Source organism: Balaenoptera musculus, chromosome 2, assembly GCF_009873245.2.
Source record: "Balaenoptera musculus isolate JJ_BM4_2016_0621 chromosome 2, mBalMus1.pri.v3, whole genome shotgun sequence".
NCBI lineage: Eukaryota > Metazoa > Chordata > Mammalia > Artiodactyla > Balaenopteridae > Balaenoptera > Balaenoptera musculus.
This window is the reverse complement of record NC_045786.1, coordinates 25,927,951-25,947,980: the sequence shown is the minus strand read 5'-3', so window position 1 is coordinate 25,947,980 and position 20,030 is coordinate 25,927,951. Positions and strand designations below refer to the sequence as shown.

Here is a 20,030-nt window from a genome sequence, read left to right as displayed (position 1 = left end):
CAACCAGGGTGCTGCCCCCCCTAAACTAGGAAGCAGAGGCTTAACTGGACATTCCATCTCCCTTTCTTTCCCCTCAAACACCAGCTTCTCTGCGCGTTTAGAGACCCGCACCCTCAGGTTTGACCAGCGCCTGGTGTCATCCGCTGTGTTACCCACAGCCTATGTGATCACGTGGCTCCCTCGTCCCTCTGAATACAGGCCCAACTTGCTGCCTGGTGCCCGCTCGCCCCTGCCCAGCCTCCATGGGCCACTGCCGTCCTGCCCAGCCTGCCTTCCCCCCAGCCCGCTCCCTCCAGGACACAAGCCGCTCCTGGTGGAGGGTGTCTCCAGTGCCTCCCCCCACCCCACTCTGCCAAATCCCAAACACGGGACCTGAGAGTCTTCGTTCTTGCTGTGCTCCGAGCACTCTGCAAAATCAGCCCCATGCCCCCGGCAGACAAGCGGGCACAGCTCGAGGGCCATATGCGTCCGTCCCTACGGCTCCCACTGTCCGGGGTCCCCTCCGGGCATGCCTCGTCTGCCCTTCACGCTGGCCCTGAGCACCTGGAGCTCGCACTGCGGCCCATGTGGCCCCAAGCAGCATGTGCCTTACCCCTCAGCTTCCTCTAAGAAGAGCCAGCTTAAACCCACCATCCCTCCCGTCCCCGGTAGGCCTCGCCCTCTGGGTTAATTCTCCAGATTCGGTCCCTGGGAGCAGGCGCCACCTTCCTTCCTGAAGGCCCTCGTCCTCCAGCCGCCGTGCCAGCACATTCCCCTAGTCCTCCTTCCTCCCTCACATCTTCTCTGGGCCCTTCTCTTCCAAACCTGAAATGGCAGAGAGCCACAGGGCTCGGTCCCCAGACCTCTTCTATGCTCCTGGGAAACCTGATCCATTCCCATGACTTTACCGTCACCAATGCCTGACAATTCCCAAAGGCCACCCCCAGCCCTCACCCCTCCCGTGAGCTCCAGACTCACCACCCGGCACGGCAGCCTCTCCCATGTGCCCACTTGGAAATCTAAGATCTCACATTTGACGTGACCCAAGAGGACCACTGCTTGTCCACCCCTAATCCTCTCCCCCGCCACCCCGAACCTTCCCCCATCTCAGTAGATGACACCACCATCCATCCACCCTTGATTCCTCTAATTCACTCACACGCCATGACCACTCACTCTCTGAGCCGCGTCACCTTGACTTCACATCACGTTCAGAATCCCACCCAGGGTGAGCTGCAGTAAGCTCTGGTCCCCACATTCCACTCCTCGCCACTCTCAGTCCACCCTCCATACAGCAACCAGAATGATCTTTCTAAAGAATTAGATCATGATAAGTTATCAAATCTCTTGATTTTGTGTACTCCACTTCATGAAAACAAGGCCATTATCCTAAACACTAAGCCATTAAGGGAAACCTTTAAAACGTACCTTCAAAACATCTTAGCAACTTGCTAGAATGGTACCTGAAGACAGGAAAATTGGAGATGGGCTGAATTGTATATTTCCTACATAAGGCTCTCTTCTAAGTCTTATAATAAATTTAAAGGTCATGTTTCTACCCTAGATAACAATAATAGTCTTCCTTAAGTAGGTCAGTGATCATCTATGCCAGCTGTATATCCTGGTGCTTATATTTGCTCTCCTGTTCGTTCCTGGTCTTCCTCTGGGTGGTTTTTATTTGTAAGGCACAAACATCCTCTTTTTTTTTTAACTCCTTGCTCTTGTTTTCACATTTAGTTTCAAGTGGCATAGTCCTTATTTCAATCCAGAAGATTTAACTATTTCCTCTGAGAATTGATATTTGCTCTTCAAATATATATATATATATATATTTAAATTTATATATATATATATATATATATATATATATCAAAGCAAAATGTTAGAGCTCTAAAAATAATTTTTTCTGTTGTTAAAAATTATACATTTTCGGGCTTCCCTGGTGGCGCAGTGGTTGAGAATCTGCCTGCCAATGCAGGGGACATGGGTTCGAGCCCTGGTCTGGGAAGATCCCACATGCCGCGGAGCAGCTGGGCCCGTGAGCCACAATAACTGAGCCTGCGCATCTGGAGCCTGTGCTCCACAACAAGAGAGGCCGCGACAGTGAGAGGCCCGTGCACCGCGATGAAGAGTGGCCCCCGCTTGCCACAACTAGAGAAAGCCCTCGCACAGTAACGAAGACCCAACACAGCCATAAATAAATAAATAAATAAATAAATAAATAAGATATCTTCTAAAAAAAAAAAAAAAAAAAATTATACATTTTCGGACTTCCCTGGTGGTGCAGTGGTTAAGAATCCGCCTGCCAATGCAGGGGACACGGGTTCGAGCCCTGGTCCGGGAAGATCTCACATGCCGCGGAGCAACTAAGCCCGTGCACCACAACTACTGAGCCTGTGCTCTGGAGCCTATGAGCCACAACTACTGAAGCCCGCACGCCTAGAGCCCGTGCTCCGCAACAAGAGAAGCCCGCGCTCGCCGCAACTAGAGAAAGCCCGAATGCAGCAACGAACAACCAACGCAGCCCAAACTAAAATAAATAAATAAAATCATACATTTTCATCATGGAAAATTTCAATAACTCAGGAAAGTATAAAAAAGAAATTGCCTCTAGAGAATGAGAAGACCCTCATCTCAGACTCCACAGGCTCCACAGACTGGAAGAAAGTATTTGTAAAAGACACATCTGATAAAGGACTATTACCCAAAAATATACCAAAAAAACAAACAAAAAAACCTCTTAAAAAGAATCTCTTAAAACTCAGCAATAAGAAAATGAACAAACCAGTTTAAAAAGACTTGAGTAGACACCTCACCAAAGAAGATACACGGGTGGCAAACATATGAAAAGATACTCAACATCATAATGGCCCAAATTCAAAACACTGACAACACCAAATGCTGACGAGGCTGAGGAGCAACAGGAACCCTTCATTTATTGCTGGCAGGAAGGCAAAATGGTGCAGCCGCTTTGGAAGACAGTTTTGGCAGTCTAACCAAACTACAAACTACAAAACCTACCACGTGATCTAGCAATCATGCTTTTCGGCATTTTCCCAAAGAAGTTGAAAACTTATGTCTACACAAAAACTTGCACATGGATGCTTTTACAGCATCTTTATTCATGATTGCCAAAACTTGGAAACAACCAAGATGTGCTGCAGTAGGTGAATGGATTAATAAACTACAGCGCATCCAGACAGTGGAATATTATTCAACACTAAAAGTAAATGAGCTGTCAAGCCATGAAAAAGACATGGAGGAAATTTAAAGGCTACATGCTGTATGATTCCAGCTATACTGATGTTATGGAAAAGGCAAAACTATGCAAACAGTAAAAAGATCATTGATTCTGAGGGGTTAGTGGAGAGGGAGGGATAAATAGGTGAGGCACAGAGGGTTTGTAGGGCAGTGAAACTACTCTGAATGATACTGTAATGATGGATACACGCCATTGTACATTTGTCCAAACCCACAGAACATACAACACAAGAGTGAACCCTAATGTCAACAATAGACTCTGGGTGAGGATGACGTGTCCATGGAGCTTCATCAGTTATAACAAATGTGCCGTCTGGTGGGGATGGTGATGGTGGGGGAGGCTGTGGGTATGAGGGACGAGGGATGCAGGAACTCTACACTTTCCACTTCATTTGGCCATGAACCTAAAGCTGCTCTAAGAAAATAAAGTCTTTTGTTTTTTTTTTTAAGAGCAAGAAAAAAATTACCCAGACCCAATGTGCCACTAGGAGCACACATCCTTCAAGGACTGTCTACAGAGATCAAAGCTGGAATGACAGAGCACACGCTCTACACACATTGCTGGCGAGCACCTAGCACAGTGATTCAGGCCCGTCTGGCTGGGTGACCGGGCCAGGAGCCCTCGCTCTCAGCCCACGGCTGCTCGGGGACATTGTGCACCCAGAGGCCAGGTCTCAGGCTCTAATCGCAGGCCCCGCCCACCCAGGGCAGCCACACCTCCAGCTCCTGAAGGGTCAGGATCTAAGGCAGGCACGTGCCCCGGGTGCCCGCAGTCTGGGTGGGAGGGGCTCCGAACTGCCCTTTGTCCACCCCTGCTGAGTCTGGGCTGGAGCCACCTCTGTCTCAGCTGAGCAGGGGTGGACCAGCCCCGGGCAGAGGCCCTTGCCTCTTCTGTCTCTCTGCCTGGAGTCCGAGCGGGGCATCTCCTCCGTGCCCCGTGGACAGAGGCCCAGGGCTGCCATTTGCCCCCTCCCTGGCAGCGCTGGGGGACGGGATGAGGAAGGAGCAGGCTGCAGCCCTCTGGTTGAAGTAATTCTCTCCCCTCCAACCGCTCGGGCTATAGCTGCCCGTTGAACGTGACTTGAGAGGCTGGCACCAGGCCCCCCTCCGCTCCTAGAAACTGCCCCAGGACTGGAAAAAGGCTGTTATCTGACATCGCGCATCTTCGCCAACCGTCGAGCATCGAGTTCAAGCCAGTCCGCCTTCTCCCTACCAGGCACCCCCGCGGGCCCACCTGGATGCTCATCTCGGGCCATCTCCAGGTGTGATGCTCAGCCCTCGGCTCCTCCCCCAACTGTCAGAGAAAACACGCAGAAGCTGTGATGACGGGGAAGAGAGGGAGGGGAAGGGCAGGAGGTTCCCCGAGGTCGACGCTGCAGATACAGGGGAATGAGGTGTAGGGTGGAGCCCTCGCCCCCACTTTCTTCCTGCCCCTCTACCGCATTTCCAGGGCCTGCACTCAGTGCCCTCCAGGCAAGGGACGGGGGTGGGGGGGCACCTTCGCACAGAGTCTCTGCCCCAAAGGAACGTGTGGCCCAAGACAGCCAGCAATGAAGCCCACACGGGACAAACCTCACAAACCACAGGGATAGACGAATAGCCAGCAGGTGATGTTTCCGTAGCATCAAAGGTACATGCCTCTTACAGGGCAGCAGAGGTAGCTGGAAACCCAGCACAGCCTTCACGCGGTCCGGGACCGGCAGGCCTGAGTCAGGTGTGTTCCCTCAGACCTACGCGTGCCTGACCCCAGCGGGCAGTGCACTTGCCCGAAACAAAGGAAAATGACACACAGGCAAGTAAATAAACACCCCCACACCCCCCATCTGAGAGCAACTGGGCAGAGTCCCTGCAACACGAAATGATGTTTGCCTGCACGGCAGGGGCGTGAAACAATCTTTTCCACAAGAGGAAACAATTTCTGCAGTCATTCTCTGCCGCTCTAACTTACAGGCCAGGTCCTCCGGGGCTGGATCTCTGAGAACTTTCCAGTGAGTTTCTTTGTTGCAGTAACAAACAAGTGCAGTTGTTGGCATCTGCCTGCTGAACAGCATGGGTCCAAGGGATGCAAAATAAGGTGCTGAAATCAGAGCAGTGAAAAGTGACACCCTAGCCCGGCAATGCGGGCACCTTGAGCCTCCCTCCCCTGCAGCAGCCAGGCGGGCTCCCCAACCTGGGACGCTGTCCCCCCCCTCCCTCCCCCTCTCTCTCCTTCCCTCTGTCTAGTGACCTCCTACTCATCCTGAATCAGGCTTGTTTTGCCTGTGTACAGCAACCCAAAATGCTGAGACGCCAGGGTTTGCAGCAAAGAGAGGGATTATTCGCAAGGCAGCCAGGTGAGGAGATAGGAAAACAAATCTCAAATCCAGCTCCCCAAAGGCAAGCGGCCACAGTACTTAAGGGATGAGGATTAAAGAAGCAGGGTGGTCTGAGGCGTGGGGAGCGTGGGGAGAGCTGATTGGGAAAAGGTGTGATGATGGTCGTTCTGCGCAGGCGTAACTAAGCTACAGGCCTCTGCACGTTCAAAAGGTCACCACGTGGACACGTGCACCTGCCCAGTTGAAGGGTCAGTGGTCCCACCCAGTCTTAACCAGCTCAGTTCGAACTGGACACAGCTGACTCTTGCTCAGCTGAACTAGACGCAGCTGACTCCAACTTTCTGGAAAAAAACTGGAGCAAACATCTTATTGTTTAGGCTCCATGTGGCCTGGAGGACAAGCAAGTCTTTTGTAGCAACAATTAAAAGAACCTTGAGGGCTTCCCTGGTGGCGCAGTGGCTGAGAATCTGCCTGCCAATGCAGGGGACATGGGTTCGAGCCCTGGTCTAGGAAGATCCCACATGCCGTGGAGCAGCTGGGCCTGTGAGCCACAACTACTGAGCCTGCGCTTCTGGAGCCTGTGCTCCGCAACAAGAGAGGCCGCGATAGTGAGAGGCCCGTGCACCCCCGCTTGCCACAACTAGAGAAAGCCCTCGCACAGAAACGAAGACCCAACACAGCCATAAATAAATAAAATAAAATAACTAAAAATTTAAAAAAAAAACAACCTTGATTAGTAAAGGCAGGTGCGATGGAGTTAGTTAATGATCACCCTCGGTTTTGATCCTTCAGACCCAGCTAGGCCTCCCCCGTTGCAGGCAGCCGCCTCTGACTCCCCTGTAGACCCATCCCACTGCTGCGTCCCCACCGCACCAGGGGTCTATGGCTGCCCCTGTGACATTTAACACTTTCCAGTGTGAGCATCACCTTCTCTACTCATCTGTAAGATTACTGGTCTTTGTGTCCTACCCACCAGTTCTCCTGATGTAGAGAAAGTGCTCGGACGTGTCTGCTAAATGAACCAGGAAGGCTAAATTATCTCAGCTCTGCCTCAGCAAGAGTCAGTGTTACAGGAAACGAACTGGTTGAAGACCTCCAGCCCCGCGAGGGCCCTGTGGCAGCCAGGCCTCCGATGGGCCCCCGTCCTGCAATTCAGACCTTCTCCAGCCCCTTCCCACAGTGCATCCAGGCTGGTCTGCATGACCAACAGAATAAGATGGACATGACAGCATGTGACTTTGAAGCCTCTTCTGCCTTACTCGGTCCTGGAGGAAGCCAGACACTATGCTGTGAGGACACTCACGCTGGCCTATGGAGAGGCCCCCAGGTGGAGGAACTGATGCCTTGCGCCCACAGCCAACACCAGCTTGCCCACCGCTTGTGGGAGACACGGGGTGGGGGGGCAGACCTCACGCCCCAAGCCAAGCCTTTGGTTGATGCAGCCTCAGCCGCTGGCTTCTTGACTGCAACCTCATCAAAGATGCTGGGCCAGAACCACTCTCTAATTTGCTCCTGGAGAAATTGTGAGATTGTGTGTGTTGATGAAGGTTTTGAAGCCGAGGGTGACGGCCTGTTAAGTCCATTGCACCTGTACCTGCCCTCATCTATGAAGCTCGCTTTCATTGCTGCCACGAAAGACTTGAACGTCCTCCACATGTCACGGAGCCCAAACAATAAGATGTTTGCCTGAGCTGTTTTCCAGGAACTTGGAGCCAGCTGTGTCTTGTTCAAGCCCCAGCCACTTAAGGCTGCTTAGGACCACCGACCTTCCAACTGGGCATGCACAAGTATCTGCTTGGTGGTGACCTTTTGTCATCAGGAGCCCAAAATGCCACCTTCAGAACTGCTAACTCCTCCATCTTCTGAACAAGCTCCCGTGGAAAAGCCTGCAGCTTAACACCTGTTCAGAACAACAATGAAACTCACCTTTTTCTTATTTCCAATCACCTTTCCGCCACGCCCCACGCCTCAGACAACGCTGCTTCCTTACCCCATAAATACCCCAGGCCCTCGCCTTTGGGGAGGTAGGTTTGAGGTTTGTTCTCCAGTGTCCTCGCCTGGCTGCGTCTGCACTTTCTCGGCTGCAAACCTCGGTGCTTTGGTGTTTGGCTGCTACGCAAACTGAGCCTGGTTTAGTAACAGTTTTTACAGAATTTCTTATCGTAGTGATAGGTAAGTACAGACCCTGATAGCTGAGCTGGGTTGGAGCTGTCGTGGGGAGACCTGGGGAGAGCCCGGTCCGAGGGGGCTCATAAGCCCTGGGGTTTGGACCAAACCAGAGAGAGTAAGTTAGTCCAGACCTCAGGAAGGAGAAACCAAGGCTCGTCTCCCGGGGCCCCAAACAGGGGAGTAGGTCATAAACATCAACCAGGCGCAGCTGTGGTCTAAGGCCTGCTGCCCTCTGTCCCTGAATCCTGCATCCCACTGGACAAGGCAAACAAGCTGACCTTGAAATCCCCGGTCTTACTCAATCTCTTGACTTTACAGTGGAGGACTGACTTGTCCACGGGGTTGAGAGCTGCGCCCCGTTCCTGTGACTCCAGCCGAGCTGCTCCAGGCTGCACTGCCCCACGGACTGGCTTCAAGGCTGACCGCCTCCCTCACTCATGCCTCACCTGCCCCCGCCTACTGGACAGGACGGTGGTCACTCCCCCAACGGCCTGTCCTTCACGCTTCTGGTGGCTCTTGCACCTCATTGCGGAGGTAACTCAACATCCAGCCTGGGCGGTGTCTGCAATCTCCCCCAGGTTCTACCTGGTGGTCCCCAGGGGACCCCTTAAACTCAGCTACACAGCTTCCCACCCACCCCCAGGCCCGGGCAGGACTCTCGCTACCCAGTCCCTGGAGACGTCCTTTCTTCAGTCTCCAGAGAGACCCTTTCCTCAGAAGCAGGGCTGTCTCCCAGCCTCTGCAGCCATGTCCCCATGGGGCTGGGAGGCCCGGCAGGAGAATGAGATGCAGAGAGGAGAGCCTGCAGGGCAGTCTCAGGAAGGCTCTCTCCCTCTGCACCTCCACACTACACTTCCATCCAGACTTCTGTGTATGCTAGAAGCTTCCAGCAGTGACTTGGCTGAGCCCCTGGCTTCAGAGCTTGGGCAGGTTTACTAGATGACCTGCTGGCTGTCATCTATTCATTCGTTTTGAGAACATTTTCTGGATGCCTTCCTAACTCCCTCCTGGAGTTGCTGAACCGGACCTTCGTTCTCCGCCTCCCCTGGACACGAAGAACAAGCCCTCTCTCTTCTCTCCTCACTTCAGGCCAAACAGTGCCCATCCCCCTCCCAGCCCCTGCTTCTCCGCCTCCCTTTGGGTTGGATGGAAACCTACAGGTCACGAGGCAGGAAGTGGTCCCTGGTGTTCTTCTTGATGAGCAAAAACAAGTTCTGAGACCTCAGGGAGTTTTTGCAAACCTTTGGAAATGAATCAGAAGTTTGGAAGCTGAATCTTTAAAAAGGTCCCCCCGTGGCTGCAGCCAGATTTTGGCCCCTGGCTTGTAGTCCTGAGCTCCCTCTGGTCTTGAGAAAGGGTCAGGAGGGGCCTGTGCTGTGCCTCCTCCCCAGGGGGAGAGCCGAGGTAGGCAGGCTGGCGGCACCTGCAGGAGCTCGAGGCCCGGGCCTCCTCTGCCCCCACCTGCGCCTGCGCTGCCCCCGGCTCCCCCCCGGAAGAGTATGTAGGTGAAGTTCTCTCCTGCATCCCTCACTGTCACTATCCTCTGTCTCATTCTCCAAGGCACTCGCACACCGTCCCCACTACCCATCTTTCCCTCTTGGGACTTGGCTCAAGCCCACCCTTTCCGTGGCCTCAGCCCATCCTCAGTATAATGGAAGGTTCGGAGCACATCCGTGTCTCCAAAGACCCAGTCATTTAGAGCCACAGTCATAATTCTGCATTTTTTTAACCATTCTCTACCCGCTTTTCTTTAATCGACACATTCTGCATTTAATAAGTGTATTTTTAAAATGGTGATTATAAGTGGAAAACCAGCTTCCCTCGCTCTAACCAGAAGGAAACAATAACAATCAGCATCCTGAAAGCAACACGGTAAGTCCTGCCCGAGGCACTCTTGCCTTGAAAAGGGAGGTCACCTCTCTCCTTTGTTACCTTTGCCAGGTTAAGTCCTAAAATCATCTCGGGTACCATCAGGCCCCAAACTCTGGTCAACAACGGACTCCCTTTCAGATCTACCAGTTTAGGACTTCCCTGGTAGTCCTGTGGTTAAGACTCCACGCTTCCACTGCAGGGGGCATGGGTTCGATTCCTGGTTGGGGAACTAAGATTCCACATGCCACGCAGCGTGGCCAAAAAATTAAAAGAAAAAAAATCTACCAGTTACTTTTGTTTCTTTCTCCCCTCTCTTCCCCCACCCCAGTAATAATCATAACATACATGCAAACACAATCCTCTGGTCTAAAAGTGTATATGCCAAAAAAGCGTTTTTGTTTTTTTTCCTTTTTTGCCAGCACCGGCCACGGAGCAAGACACCAGCATTGTCTGGGGAGCGATAACGGGCTGTGTTTCCAACACCCCTGCCCACTGGCCCCGACAGATAACGCGGTGGTTCCTGCCAGGAAATCCCCTCTGCCTCATGGAAAACCCAGAGGAGGAAGCGGAGCCCTGAAGACTGTTCAGACTCCACCCCAAGGTGTCGGAGTGAAACCAGCCCGTCATCTCGGGCCCGGAAGCCCCCGGGCTCTGCACACACTTGCAGGGACCCGGGAGCCTGCGACAAGACACACACAACACCAAGGCCCCATGCGGTTGCCTCTGCACCGTGTTTTACCAGATCCGAGCTGGTCTGGAGTCCAATGACCACTTGCTAAAGCCCGCAGGGGAAGAGCTGCTGCTACCTCCGTTTTGCAAACGAGGAAACCAGGGCCAAGGGCTCTGCCAGAGACCTAATGAGGCCAGCTTCGCTCCCCCACCCACAGTGGGCTTGAGTAAGTCCTCACCAAATGTATTGCCCTTCCTTCCAGAACCCCGAGGCCGCCGGCGAAGCGGGCCTGAGCAGCTGCAGGGGGAGAGCCTGGGTCGGCCTCTGCCTGGTGCCCCCAGCCCACCCCGCCATGCCCACAGACTTCCCTGGGCCTCCTCTTCTGGTGACGGGGCACCCTGTCCTGCCTTCTCTCCCCTCAAGGACCGTGACCCCCATCCTTGCCTGGGCCATAGCCCCAGGGAACAGCTGGGCCCCAGTTACAGGGTTGGGTCCTCGCGTCAAAGACCACCCGCCACCCAACCCCTCTGCCCGGGGCGAACGGGGCTTGGCCTCGGGGGTGGGTGGTGGGTGAAGACCCCACCACCACCACCACCACCAGCCCTTCCAAACCCCTGGCTCTCACTTCCAGGGCCTGGTGTCTGGCTGCGCCACAGCCTGGGAGGCCTCTGTCCTCCCCCCTGCGCTGGCCTCGCAGTGGAGGGTCTTCAGGAACCTCGCATCTGACGCCTCCCAACTTTTCTCCCACCCCGGACCCCTGTTATTCCCCAAACTGTGTTTTCACCGAACAAACCACAGTCGCTGCATCATTTGTTTTCCAGATGTGATCAAGGATGGGCGGAGCTGCTCAGACGTCCCTGAGCATTAGGAGAACCTCGCTGGCTCTGCTGGGCGATGCCCTGGAGAGCCTGGGAGCTCCTTCCTCGATGTGCATTTGTGAGCAAGTGCAGACACTTTTTACCCACTTATACTTGTCTCTTGTGGCTGCTAGAATGAGTGACCGCAAACCTGGTGGCTCTGTCCTCACAGATCTGGAGGCCAGGTGTCTGTGGGCAGGTGGGGCTCGTCCCCGGCGGGAGGCTCCAGGGAGAGTCTCCTCCTCGGCTCTCGGGGTGCGGGTGGCCGTCAGCATCCTCGGCTCACCTGGCTTGTAGCAGCAACCCTCCCATCCCTGGCCCTCCCCACTCTGTCCAGGGTCTGTTTCCCAGAGAAAAATTCACACGTCGTTAGAGTTCAACACATAAATTTGGGGGGACACAAAATACAGCCCGTAACACTCAGTATTTCCAATAAAACAAGGGTCTTTAGACCCACCTTCGGAAACGATTCCCAAACTGCAGAACCGTTGAACTTCACAAATGGGAGGAACATCAACGTCCATCCAGCCCAGGACCCGCAGGATGGGTGAGACTCCTCCATGGTCTTTCCCAAATGTCTCCCGAGCATCTTTGGGAACGCCTCTGTCCCCCGTCTCCCGAGGCAGCCCCAGACCCCTCGGGTGGCCCTGCGGTCCGGGAGCGTCGTCCTGCTGAGCTGCCGTCCGGCTCCCCGCCCCAACTCACCCCCTGCCCCCAGCACACATGCCGGCCCCGGGGCCGCTTGGAGCAGGTCCGAATCCCTTTCCAGGGGCGGCTCTTCGGCTATGCAGCAGCCGCTGTGCAGGTCTTCCTGCTCCGGGCTGAACGCCCCCCCCGCTGCAGTGTCTTCCTGGTCACCCTTCTCTGGGCAGGTTCCAGTCCGTCTCTACCCTTCACCGAGAAGTGAGGCGCCCGGAAAGGAAAGCGATGGCCGTGTCCGTGCTGTTCATCCATCCTATGAAATCAGCCCCGCCGCTGGGATAACAGCAATGAGCAGGGCGCATGGAGTCCGGCGGCCCTGACGCTCATGTTCCAGCTGGCAGGGGCGTGGGGTGGGGGGGGGGGGATGGTGGAGGGAGAGGAACAAGCAAGGGACAGAGCAGAGCCATGCTCCCTGGAGTGGAAGCACAACCGTCGATAGTGAGGCAGGCGCTCTGGGCTGAGATCCAGTGACAAGGGTAACAGCTAAGGCAAAGTCACTAAGGTAGCAGAGACCCCCTCCTGCGCACCTGCTCCCAAAGGCTCCACCGGCTCCTTCCTCTCCAGACCTCAGGTGCCTCTGAAGCAGGGCCAGCCCAGGGGCAGCTCAGCCCGTGCGGGGCCGCCCACGGTCATCGCCCTGGGAAGGAGGCTCATCCTTAAAGACAGAGATTCCAGAATTTCAGTGGCTTCAAGGAGAGAGGATTATGTAGCAGTTTAGGCAGCCCACACTTCTCTGGACAAGCATGGGGTCCGGGTGTTTGGTGCCCTCCCCGAAGGTATGAGGCTGCTTCTGAGCAGGAAGAACCACGAGCCCAAAGATGGGCGGTGAGGGTGCCTAAAAGGGAGGCTCTGCAGCCCCGGCTCCAGTGAACCCGGAACTCTCCCCAAGCCTGAAATGCCTACTACCCACGTGGTCTTCGAAGCCTTGGACACAGAGACCCGGCTGAAACGTCATGTCCAGCTGCCTCTGCCCCCGTCAGGATGAGTCCCCATCCCAGGGGGTACCAGCTCTCCCCAGTGGTCATCCCCTCCCCAACAGCGATCATCTGTGCCCACGTTGGTCCCTGATACAGGGAGCTTTCAAAGTGGAGGCTTTCTTGCATCGCCAGCGCCTAACACTGAGTCAGGAAATAATGTTGAAGGAAGAAAAGAGGGAAGGAGGGGAAGATGCAAAGAGAAAGGAATCCCTGCGCTCCAACAAGAGCCCGGCTCCCGAGGTGAGTGTCGGCTCCCGTTTGCACACTCGGGCGGCTCCCATCTCCTCCTGAGCCTGCTGTGACCTTCCCCCATCCTCACAGGCCCATGAGGAGGCGTGGGGCTCAAGGAAACACCATGGAAGGAATGAATGAGTGAGTGAATGTCACCACCATCACCACCACGCTGTTGTGACCCCACGGGCCTGGATGCAGGAAAACTAGGCTCCTTGAGAGCACTGGCATCCCCTCCCCGAGAACTGACTTCCGTCTGGGCTAAAGGTCAGAAAGGCGGGGGCTCCATGTTGGCTCTTGGGGAGGCAGAGTGCCTGGGGGGCCGCGGGTCACCCAGCAGAGCACCGTCTGTTCCCAAAGTGACTCAGACTGGACTTGGGTGACAGCAGCCTCCTGGTGTGGGCTGCAGAGCCTGTGCTCACTGCCCCGATCCGCCCCCCAGCACTGTGCCCCCTGCCCACTGGGGCAGAGGAGGCTCAGGCCTGGGCCACTGGGCAGAACCGCGGCTTCGGGGCAGGTAAGGGCTTCATAATCTTCTTCGCTTCTCAACCTTGGCCACAGAAGCACCTGGGAGCATGAAGCAGGTGGCTTAGCCCGGGACCCCTGGACCAAGGAGAGGGTCAGAACATCGTGGGAGGGGGAGGCCCACACGTGGCCTTTCTCAAAAACTCTCCAGGTGCTTTAGTTGGCAACCAGGACTGAGAATCACAGCTTATAGCGAAGGCTCAGTCTGGAACGGCAGAGGTGACGCAGGAAGCTCGTGCCAGTGCCCTGGGGCGGGGTCATCTGAGTGGGAAAGAGACCCAAGCGCCCGAGATAGCAAACAGTGGCAGGTGAGCAAGGAGGAGCTTGCAGAGGCACTCGGGCCCTTTCCCAAGTTGTGGTAATGCCGGAGCAGAGCACAGGAGGGGCAGGTGAGGTCACCTGTGCTGGGCAATGCCGGGGGGGGGCGGGCAGGTGGGGGGGAGGCGGGGGGGAAGCAGGCCCTGGTTTCCCAGGAGTGGGCTGCTCCCTCTGGAATCTATTTCCCTCCTACAACAAGAGGGAAAGAACTTTGTGACGGTTAACTTTAATGTGTCATCTTGGCTGGGCTAAACGATGCCCAGAGAGCTGGGGAAACAGTGTTAATGGGTGTGTGTGTGAGGGTGTGTCCAGAAGCCGTGAGCATGTGACCAGGTTCAGCAGATTTCTCTCCCCATTGTGGGTAGGTATCATCCAATCCATTGAGGGTCCCAAACAGAACAAAAAGGGAGAGGAAGGGCAAGTTCACTCCCTGGTTTGAGCTGAGACATCCACCTTCTCCTGCCCTCGGACATGGGTCTGGTTTGAGCCTTCAGACTAAGATCAGGACTTACCCTGTCAGCCCCCGAGGCTCAGGCTTTGGTTTGGACTGAACTACGTCCCCAGGTCTCCTGGGTCTCCACCCACAGCGGGCAGGTCCTGGGGCTTCTCCGCCTCCATAATGCATGAGCCGATTCCTATAACAAATCTCCTTGTGTCTCTACAGACCCTACCGGTTCTGTGGTTCTGTTTCTCTGGAGAAACCGAATACAGAACAGCTGGGATGTTATGATCAGATGCAGACTGTCTTCATGGTTCTTAGAAGCCAGGGCATAAGGTGCCTTCTCTCTCCAGTCACACATCTTCCCGTCGAGTGTGAAGTTGTAGAGATTCCTTTTCAACCCATCGGCAGTACGGGAGCCACCTCCTCCTGCAGAGGTCATGCCTCACGTGGGAGGGAGCCTGCCAGGTCTCCTGGCATCTACTGCAGATGGTGGGAGTGTTTGTACTAAACCAACCCCAATCCAGAAATCCACACGCCCTGAGCTCAGTGGGTTTACAATCTAGGGTAAATGTTGATGAGTTTTATTGCGTTATGTGGGGTCCTGAGACAGGAGACTTGGCCTTGTCCACAAGGAATTACAATACGAGATGCACCTTGAGAGACTCATACTAAGAGGGATAGGTTTAGTCATTCACTCCAAGGGTATATGTTAAGGATCCACAACATGCTAGGTCCTGTTCTGGAGGGCTTCCTGGAGGAGGAGGCATTTGATATGGACCTTAGAAGGCCTGTCAGAAATAGATATAAACTAAGATTTAAAAGATACAGGGGCAATTCAATGAAGAAAATGTATTATTTAGTATATGGAATTTGAAACATCTGTTTTGACCAGAGGTAGCATAATTCATTAAAATTAATGCCTCGAAAGATTTGGAGGAATTTTTGCTTTAGTTGAGATTAGTTTTGTTTTCACCAAAGTGGTTTCACCCCAACCAGTTCCCGTAAAGGTATCAGTTCAGTTCTGCTTAGCCAAATGTCAGTTTTGTGTGTGATTCACATTCCAGGCACTTTGGTATATTTACCAAATACTTAAAACCCATGCAAAATATCCCTTTGATGGAGCCAGTTAACAAATCTGTGAACTGAAAGAAGTACCAAAGCAGCAGCCTGTGTTGAAAATCTAATAGAGGAGAGAAACCCACCCCATCTGTAATCCTTACACACATCTCTGATTCCAAGGGTTTAACTACTCCATCTTGAAATGAATTGGTTCCCCTTCCCCAAAATCAGCCCCCCCCCCCCCCCCAAAAAAAAGACCGTTCATCTCTGTCAGGTTATGGTTCGATGTTCAGGTGAACTGACAGCAACTAAAACAATTTCCAAGCCACAGTCAAACTAAAAACTAAAATATCAATCTAAACAAAACTTCAGAGAAATATTCAACAACGGCTAAGAACATCTTATCCAATGTGAATCTCTGTAATACTACGAAGTGTCTTTAGAAATAATTTTTTGGGAAATTGGGAAATGCCAGCAAGCTGACCATTTGCAGAACTAGTCTCAGCAAATGGATTTTCAGAGAGTTGGCTTTTGGAGCCCCCGGTTTCCTGATGTGGCCTCGAGCCACCAGAGGCTTCTAGCTCGCTCTCCTTATCCTCTCGGGGTCTAGATGGGGCGGGGGAGCTTCAGGACTAGGGGCTGGGTAACCTGGGCCCCCCCCCCACCAAGGTCATCCAGGCCACCTGGAGCCAACGTGAAGCTCTTTTTCTGTGTCTGCAGTGTCAGGTGTAAGAAGAAAGTCACTAAAACACAGGCCGGCAGATTTAAGAAGACGATGAAGCCCTGGTCCCCACCAGACCCCTCCCCAGGGCTCCTTCCTCCAAGGGGGGGCCCACCGGGACGCCTCCTGGAAAGCAGCTGTGCAGGTGGAGCCCTGCGGTCCATCCAGGTCCTTCTCTCATCCGAGGCCTGAAGTAAGTCACTTCCTCTCCCAGACCCCCAGATTCCCATTCTGTTCCCCAGGCAATAGATGAAGAGCTATTTCTGCTGCTTTCTTCCTGCCTTGTGGCCCCATCAAACCCTTTTTGGCAACAGCTTGGCAGGGATGAGCCTCAGGGGTCCCACCTGCCACCCCAGCCTGGCCCCCACCTCCCTGGGCTGCTGGTGGCTTTACCTCTCTCCTTCTCTCTGTAAGTTGTAACCGTCCATAACTGCTTGCAATGTTCTCAGTAGAACATATCTTACACACACAAGAATACGGAGAATAAAATAGCATCCCTGTATTAGCATCCTAGCACCAGGCAGCCTAGGAAACAAAACCTTGAGGCATTGATCGAGGGCCTCCCGGATCCCTCCTTCTCCTCCAGAGGAAGCACCAGTCCTGAACTTGGAGTTTACTGAATAGTGTTTTTAAGGAAAGAAAACCAGTTTTATACTCCACAGACTGGAGCCATTGTTCTCAGAGCTTTGGGCCTCACAGGACAGTAAGATGTCAAAATTCAATGCTGGGCACTTGTGGAATTCCCCACATTTCAGAGGAAGTACGTGAAAGAAAAAAAGAAAACTCACAAAACTATCACCTACCATCATAGTCGCTTCATGAAAGAAAGGACATTTAACACAGACACTATAGAAAGAGCATATTCTCAGAATTTAAAAAACTGAATACATTAGGTTCGTCAAAACGTCTTTATTTTTCTTGTTTCCATACAGAGCCTGGAACACTTCCTCCTGGACCAGCCTGGCATTTAGGAACCTCTCACTTAGAAACTAACTTCTATGACCTGCGTCCCTAAGAGGATGGGGACTTTCTTGGGCGGGGAGGGGGAAACAACCCCATCCAGGATGGGTGCCTGCTGCTGCCGCCCTCCCCTCCTCTGATTGTGCCCCACTTGTCTCCCATCTTATCTCCTCCAGATGCTACAGCCCCTCCCCCCTCGGAACCCTCAGGGACAGGAGATCCTGCTTTTCTTCTCTGCCTCCCCACCCTCCAACCCAGGCCCGAGGAAAGGACTTCGGCCAGACCCTGAGTCAGGGCTAGGATGGACGGGGCAGCCCTCTGTGAGGTCACGGGAGACTGAGTGACCCACTGAAAATGTCCCCAAATGGAACAACTTCATCGATACCATAGCTGCACCTGGGTGGCCTGATCCCGCTCCCACTGCCCTGGGACAGTGCTGTCACTCACCCGCCCACGTGCCAGAATGAGGGGGGCGGTAAAGGGCCAGGCAGGTATTTTGCAATAACCCCTCAGGTAAGCGGGCTCTGCCTTTCCCCACCCTGCGCTGAGAACCTTTGCCTTGGCTCTGGCTAGGATAGTTTTTGTTGCTGTTTTTTTTTGGTTTGTGTTTTTTTTGTTGTTGTTGTTGTTTTCTTTTGGCCATGCTGCACGGCTTGAAGGATCTTAGTTCCCCGACCAGGTATCAAACCCACACCCTGGGCAGTGAAAGCACAGAGTCCTAACCACTGGACTGCCAGGGAATTCCCTGGCTAAGATAGTTTTTAAAGAAACACACAGCAACAGCACAGAAACCCAAGTTCAAATCGCACCTCTGCTTGACATGGTGGGGTGGGTGCTGCAGGCAGACCCTCGTCTCCCATCTCCATGTTCTGGACTCCCCCCCAGCTCCTCCATGCGCGCTCCCCAGCCTGGGAGCCACTTCAGAGCCCCCCGCCACAGAAAGGCCCTGAGAGGCTGCAGCCAAGGGGTCTGGGGGGGGGCCCCTTCCTCCCTGAGCTGTGTCCTCCTCAGATCTGACGGGGAACGCCCTGCCCTTCACCCATCACAGCACCTCTGGTCCTTCCCATTCCCGACTGTCCTGCCCTCCTTCAGGTGGGGCAGGGCCAGTCCTCCGGGGCCGCCACCTTTATTCTAGAAGATCCCATGTCTCAAAGGCAGGACGTGCGCGTGCACACACACACACACACTCACACACACACACACACACACACACATGCTATTTTTTCTTTCAACTCGAGCCTGAAGAACAGTTGGCTACATGCAAAGGATGATAAACTTCGTTTGTGGTGCAGGTATGTCCCAGCCCTTGGTCCAGGCTCCGGCCTCAGGTCCTGACCAGAAGCTCAGGCAGACCCTCGGGTCCCCTCTCTCCCCCTTCCACCCCGTGGCGCTCGCCAGCCTCCTCGTCCACGGGCATCAGAGGGAGATCTGCGGGCCGTGTCCCCCACTAGGGCCGAGTGAAAGAGGGAGAGGCTCAACAGAACCCCACCATCTGGGGCCCTTGGACGCCCCCTGTTCAAGCACAGTGTCACCACCTCGGAGCTCAGATCCCTTTTATTCCGACCACCACGTCACTTTGGGGCTCCTTACAACAGCCCTGCGAGGTAGGAAGCACCCCCATCGCACGAGCACACAAGGCCTCGCCGGGCAGAGCAGACCCCAGGCCCGGGAGAGGCCAGCGGTCCCCACGGGGAGGCACCTCCCACCCACCACCTAGACTGTCCCTTGGCGTCCCCACCTCGGAAGCCGAGCCCCACCACGCAGCAGGCCCGGAGTCGGGCAGAAGGAGGAGGCGGCCAGGGGGCCTCACTTCTGGGTGAGGATGCGCACGAACTCCTCGTAGTTCACCTGCCCGTCCTGGTCCATGTCAGCCCCCTGGATCATGACGACCAGCTCCTCCTGGGACACCCCCTCCAGCTGGGCCATGGACTGCTTGAGCTCATCCACGCTGATGTGGCCGTCGCCATCCAGGTCGAAGGCTTGGAAGGCTGTCCTCAGGTCGTCCTCTCTGGCCTGAACCCCCTTGGCTATCACTGCCAGGAACTCCTGGGAGCTGATGACGCCATCCCCGTCCGCATCCACCCTAGTGACGAGCGCCTTCAGCGCGGCCTCCGACGGGTTCAGGCCCAGCTTCTGCATCACGGCACCCAGCTCCTGGATGTTGATGGCACCGTCTTTGTCCTTGTCGAATATGTCGAAGGCCTCCTTGCTCTCGGCCATCTGCTCTTCGGATAACTGCTCAGCCATGTCTCTCGCACCTTCTACGGAGCTTCCTTCTGAGCTTGCTGCCAAGCCGCCCAAGGGGCTCACGTCAGAGCTGGGACAAGCGGCGGGACCGAGGCTGTGTCGGTCTGAGGACAGAGCTCCAGCGGCAGCCTTGCCATGGGATGGGAACCCCCTCCTTTCCTGAAAGTCCGAGCAGAGGGAGCAGGAAGACTCCCTACCCACCCCACATCCTGGGGTGCAATCATCCTCCTAGGGAGGGACAGCCGGCGGCCACAGATGAGAAATGCAGGAACTGGAGCGGCCGGTCTGCCCAGGAGAGGTGGCAGGGAACCAGCGCACCCCGGCCTCACCCACTCCCGATGGCCAACCACGGCACCCCAGAGGCTTTTGCCCATGTGACTCTCACAGGGACCCTGGCCAAGCTGGGGAGGGGGGCTCAAGAGGGCTTCCCCAATTTTAGAGACAGGGGTGGGAAGGGGAGAGGAGCCTCCCTCAGCGGACATGGCAGGCCCTGGAGGAGTGGGAGGGCTGTGTCCAGCGGTCCTGTCCTCTCTCGGGGCTGCTGGCCAGCTCTCATCCCACGGGGTGGGGCTGGTGGAGGGCAGGTGGTGGTAGAATTGAGTGGGATTCTCCCAGAATGGCACTGCGGGCGTCATCACTCTCCAGCCCAGCGTGGCTGGCAGATCCTTAGGCGGGGATGCGGCTGCCTGCCTTTTTGCTTCGGGAAAGCAGGGAGCCGGTTGCAT

The 20,030-nt window shown here is 54.8% G+C and overlaps 1 protein-coding gene across 1 annotated transcript; it reads right to left on the bottom strand.

Moving 5' to 3' along the window:
• Positions 1–17,014: 17,014 nt before the first annotated feature.
• On the bottom strand, positions 17,015–19,636 carry CALML5 (calmodulin like 5). The gene has a single exon (XM_036843805.1). The coding sequence runs from the start codon at positions 19,303–19,305 to the stop codon at positions 18,865–18,867; it is 441 nt and encodes a 146-aa protein (XP_036699700.1). The 5' UTR covers positions 19,306–19,636; the 3' UTR covers positions 17,015–18,864.
• Between the last annotated feature and the right edge of the window lie 394 nt (positions 19,637–20,030).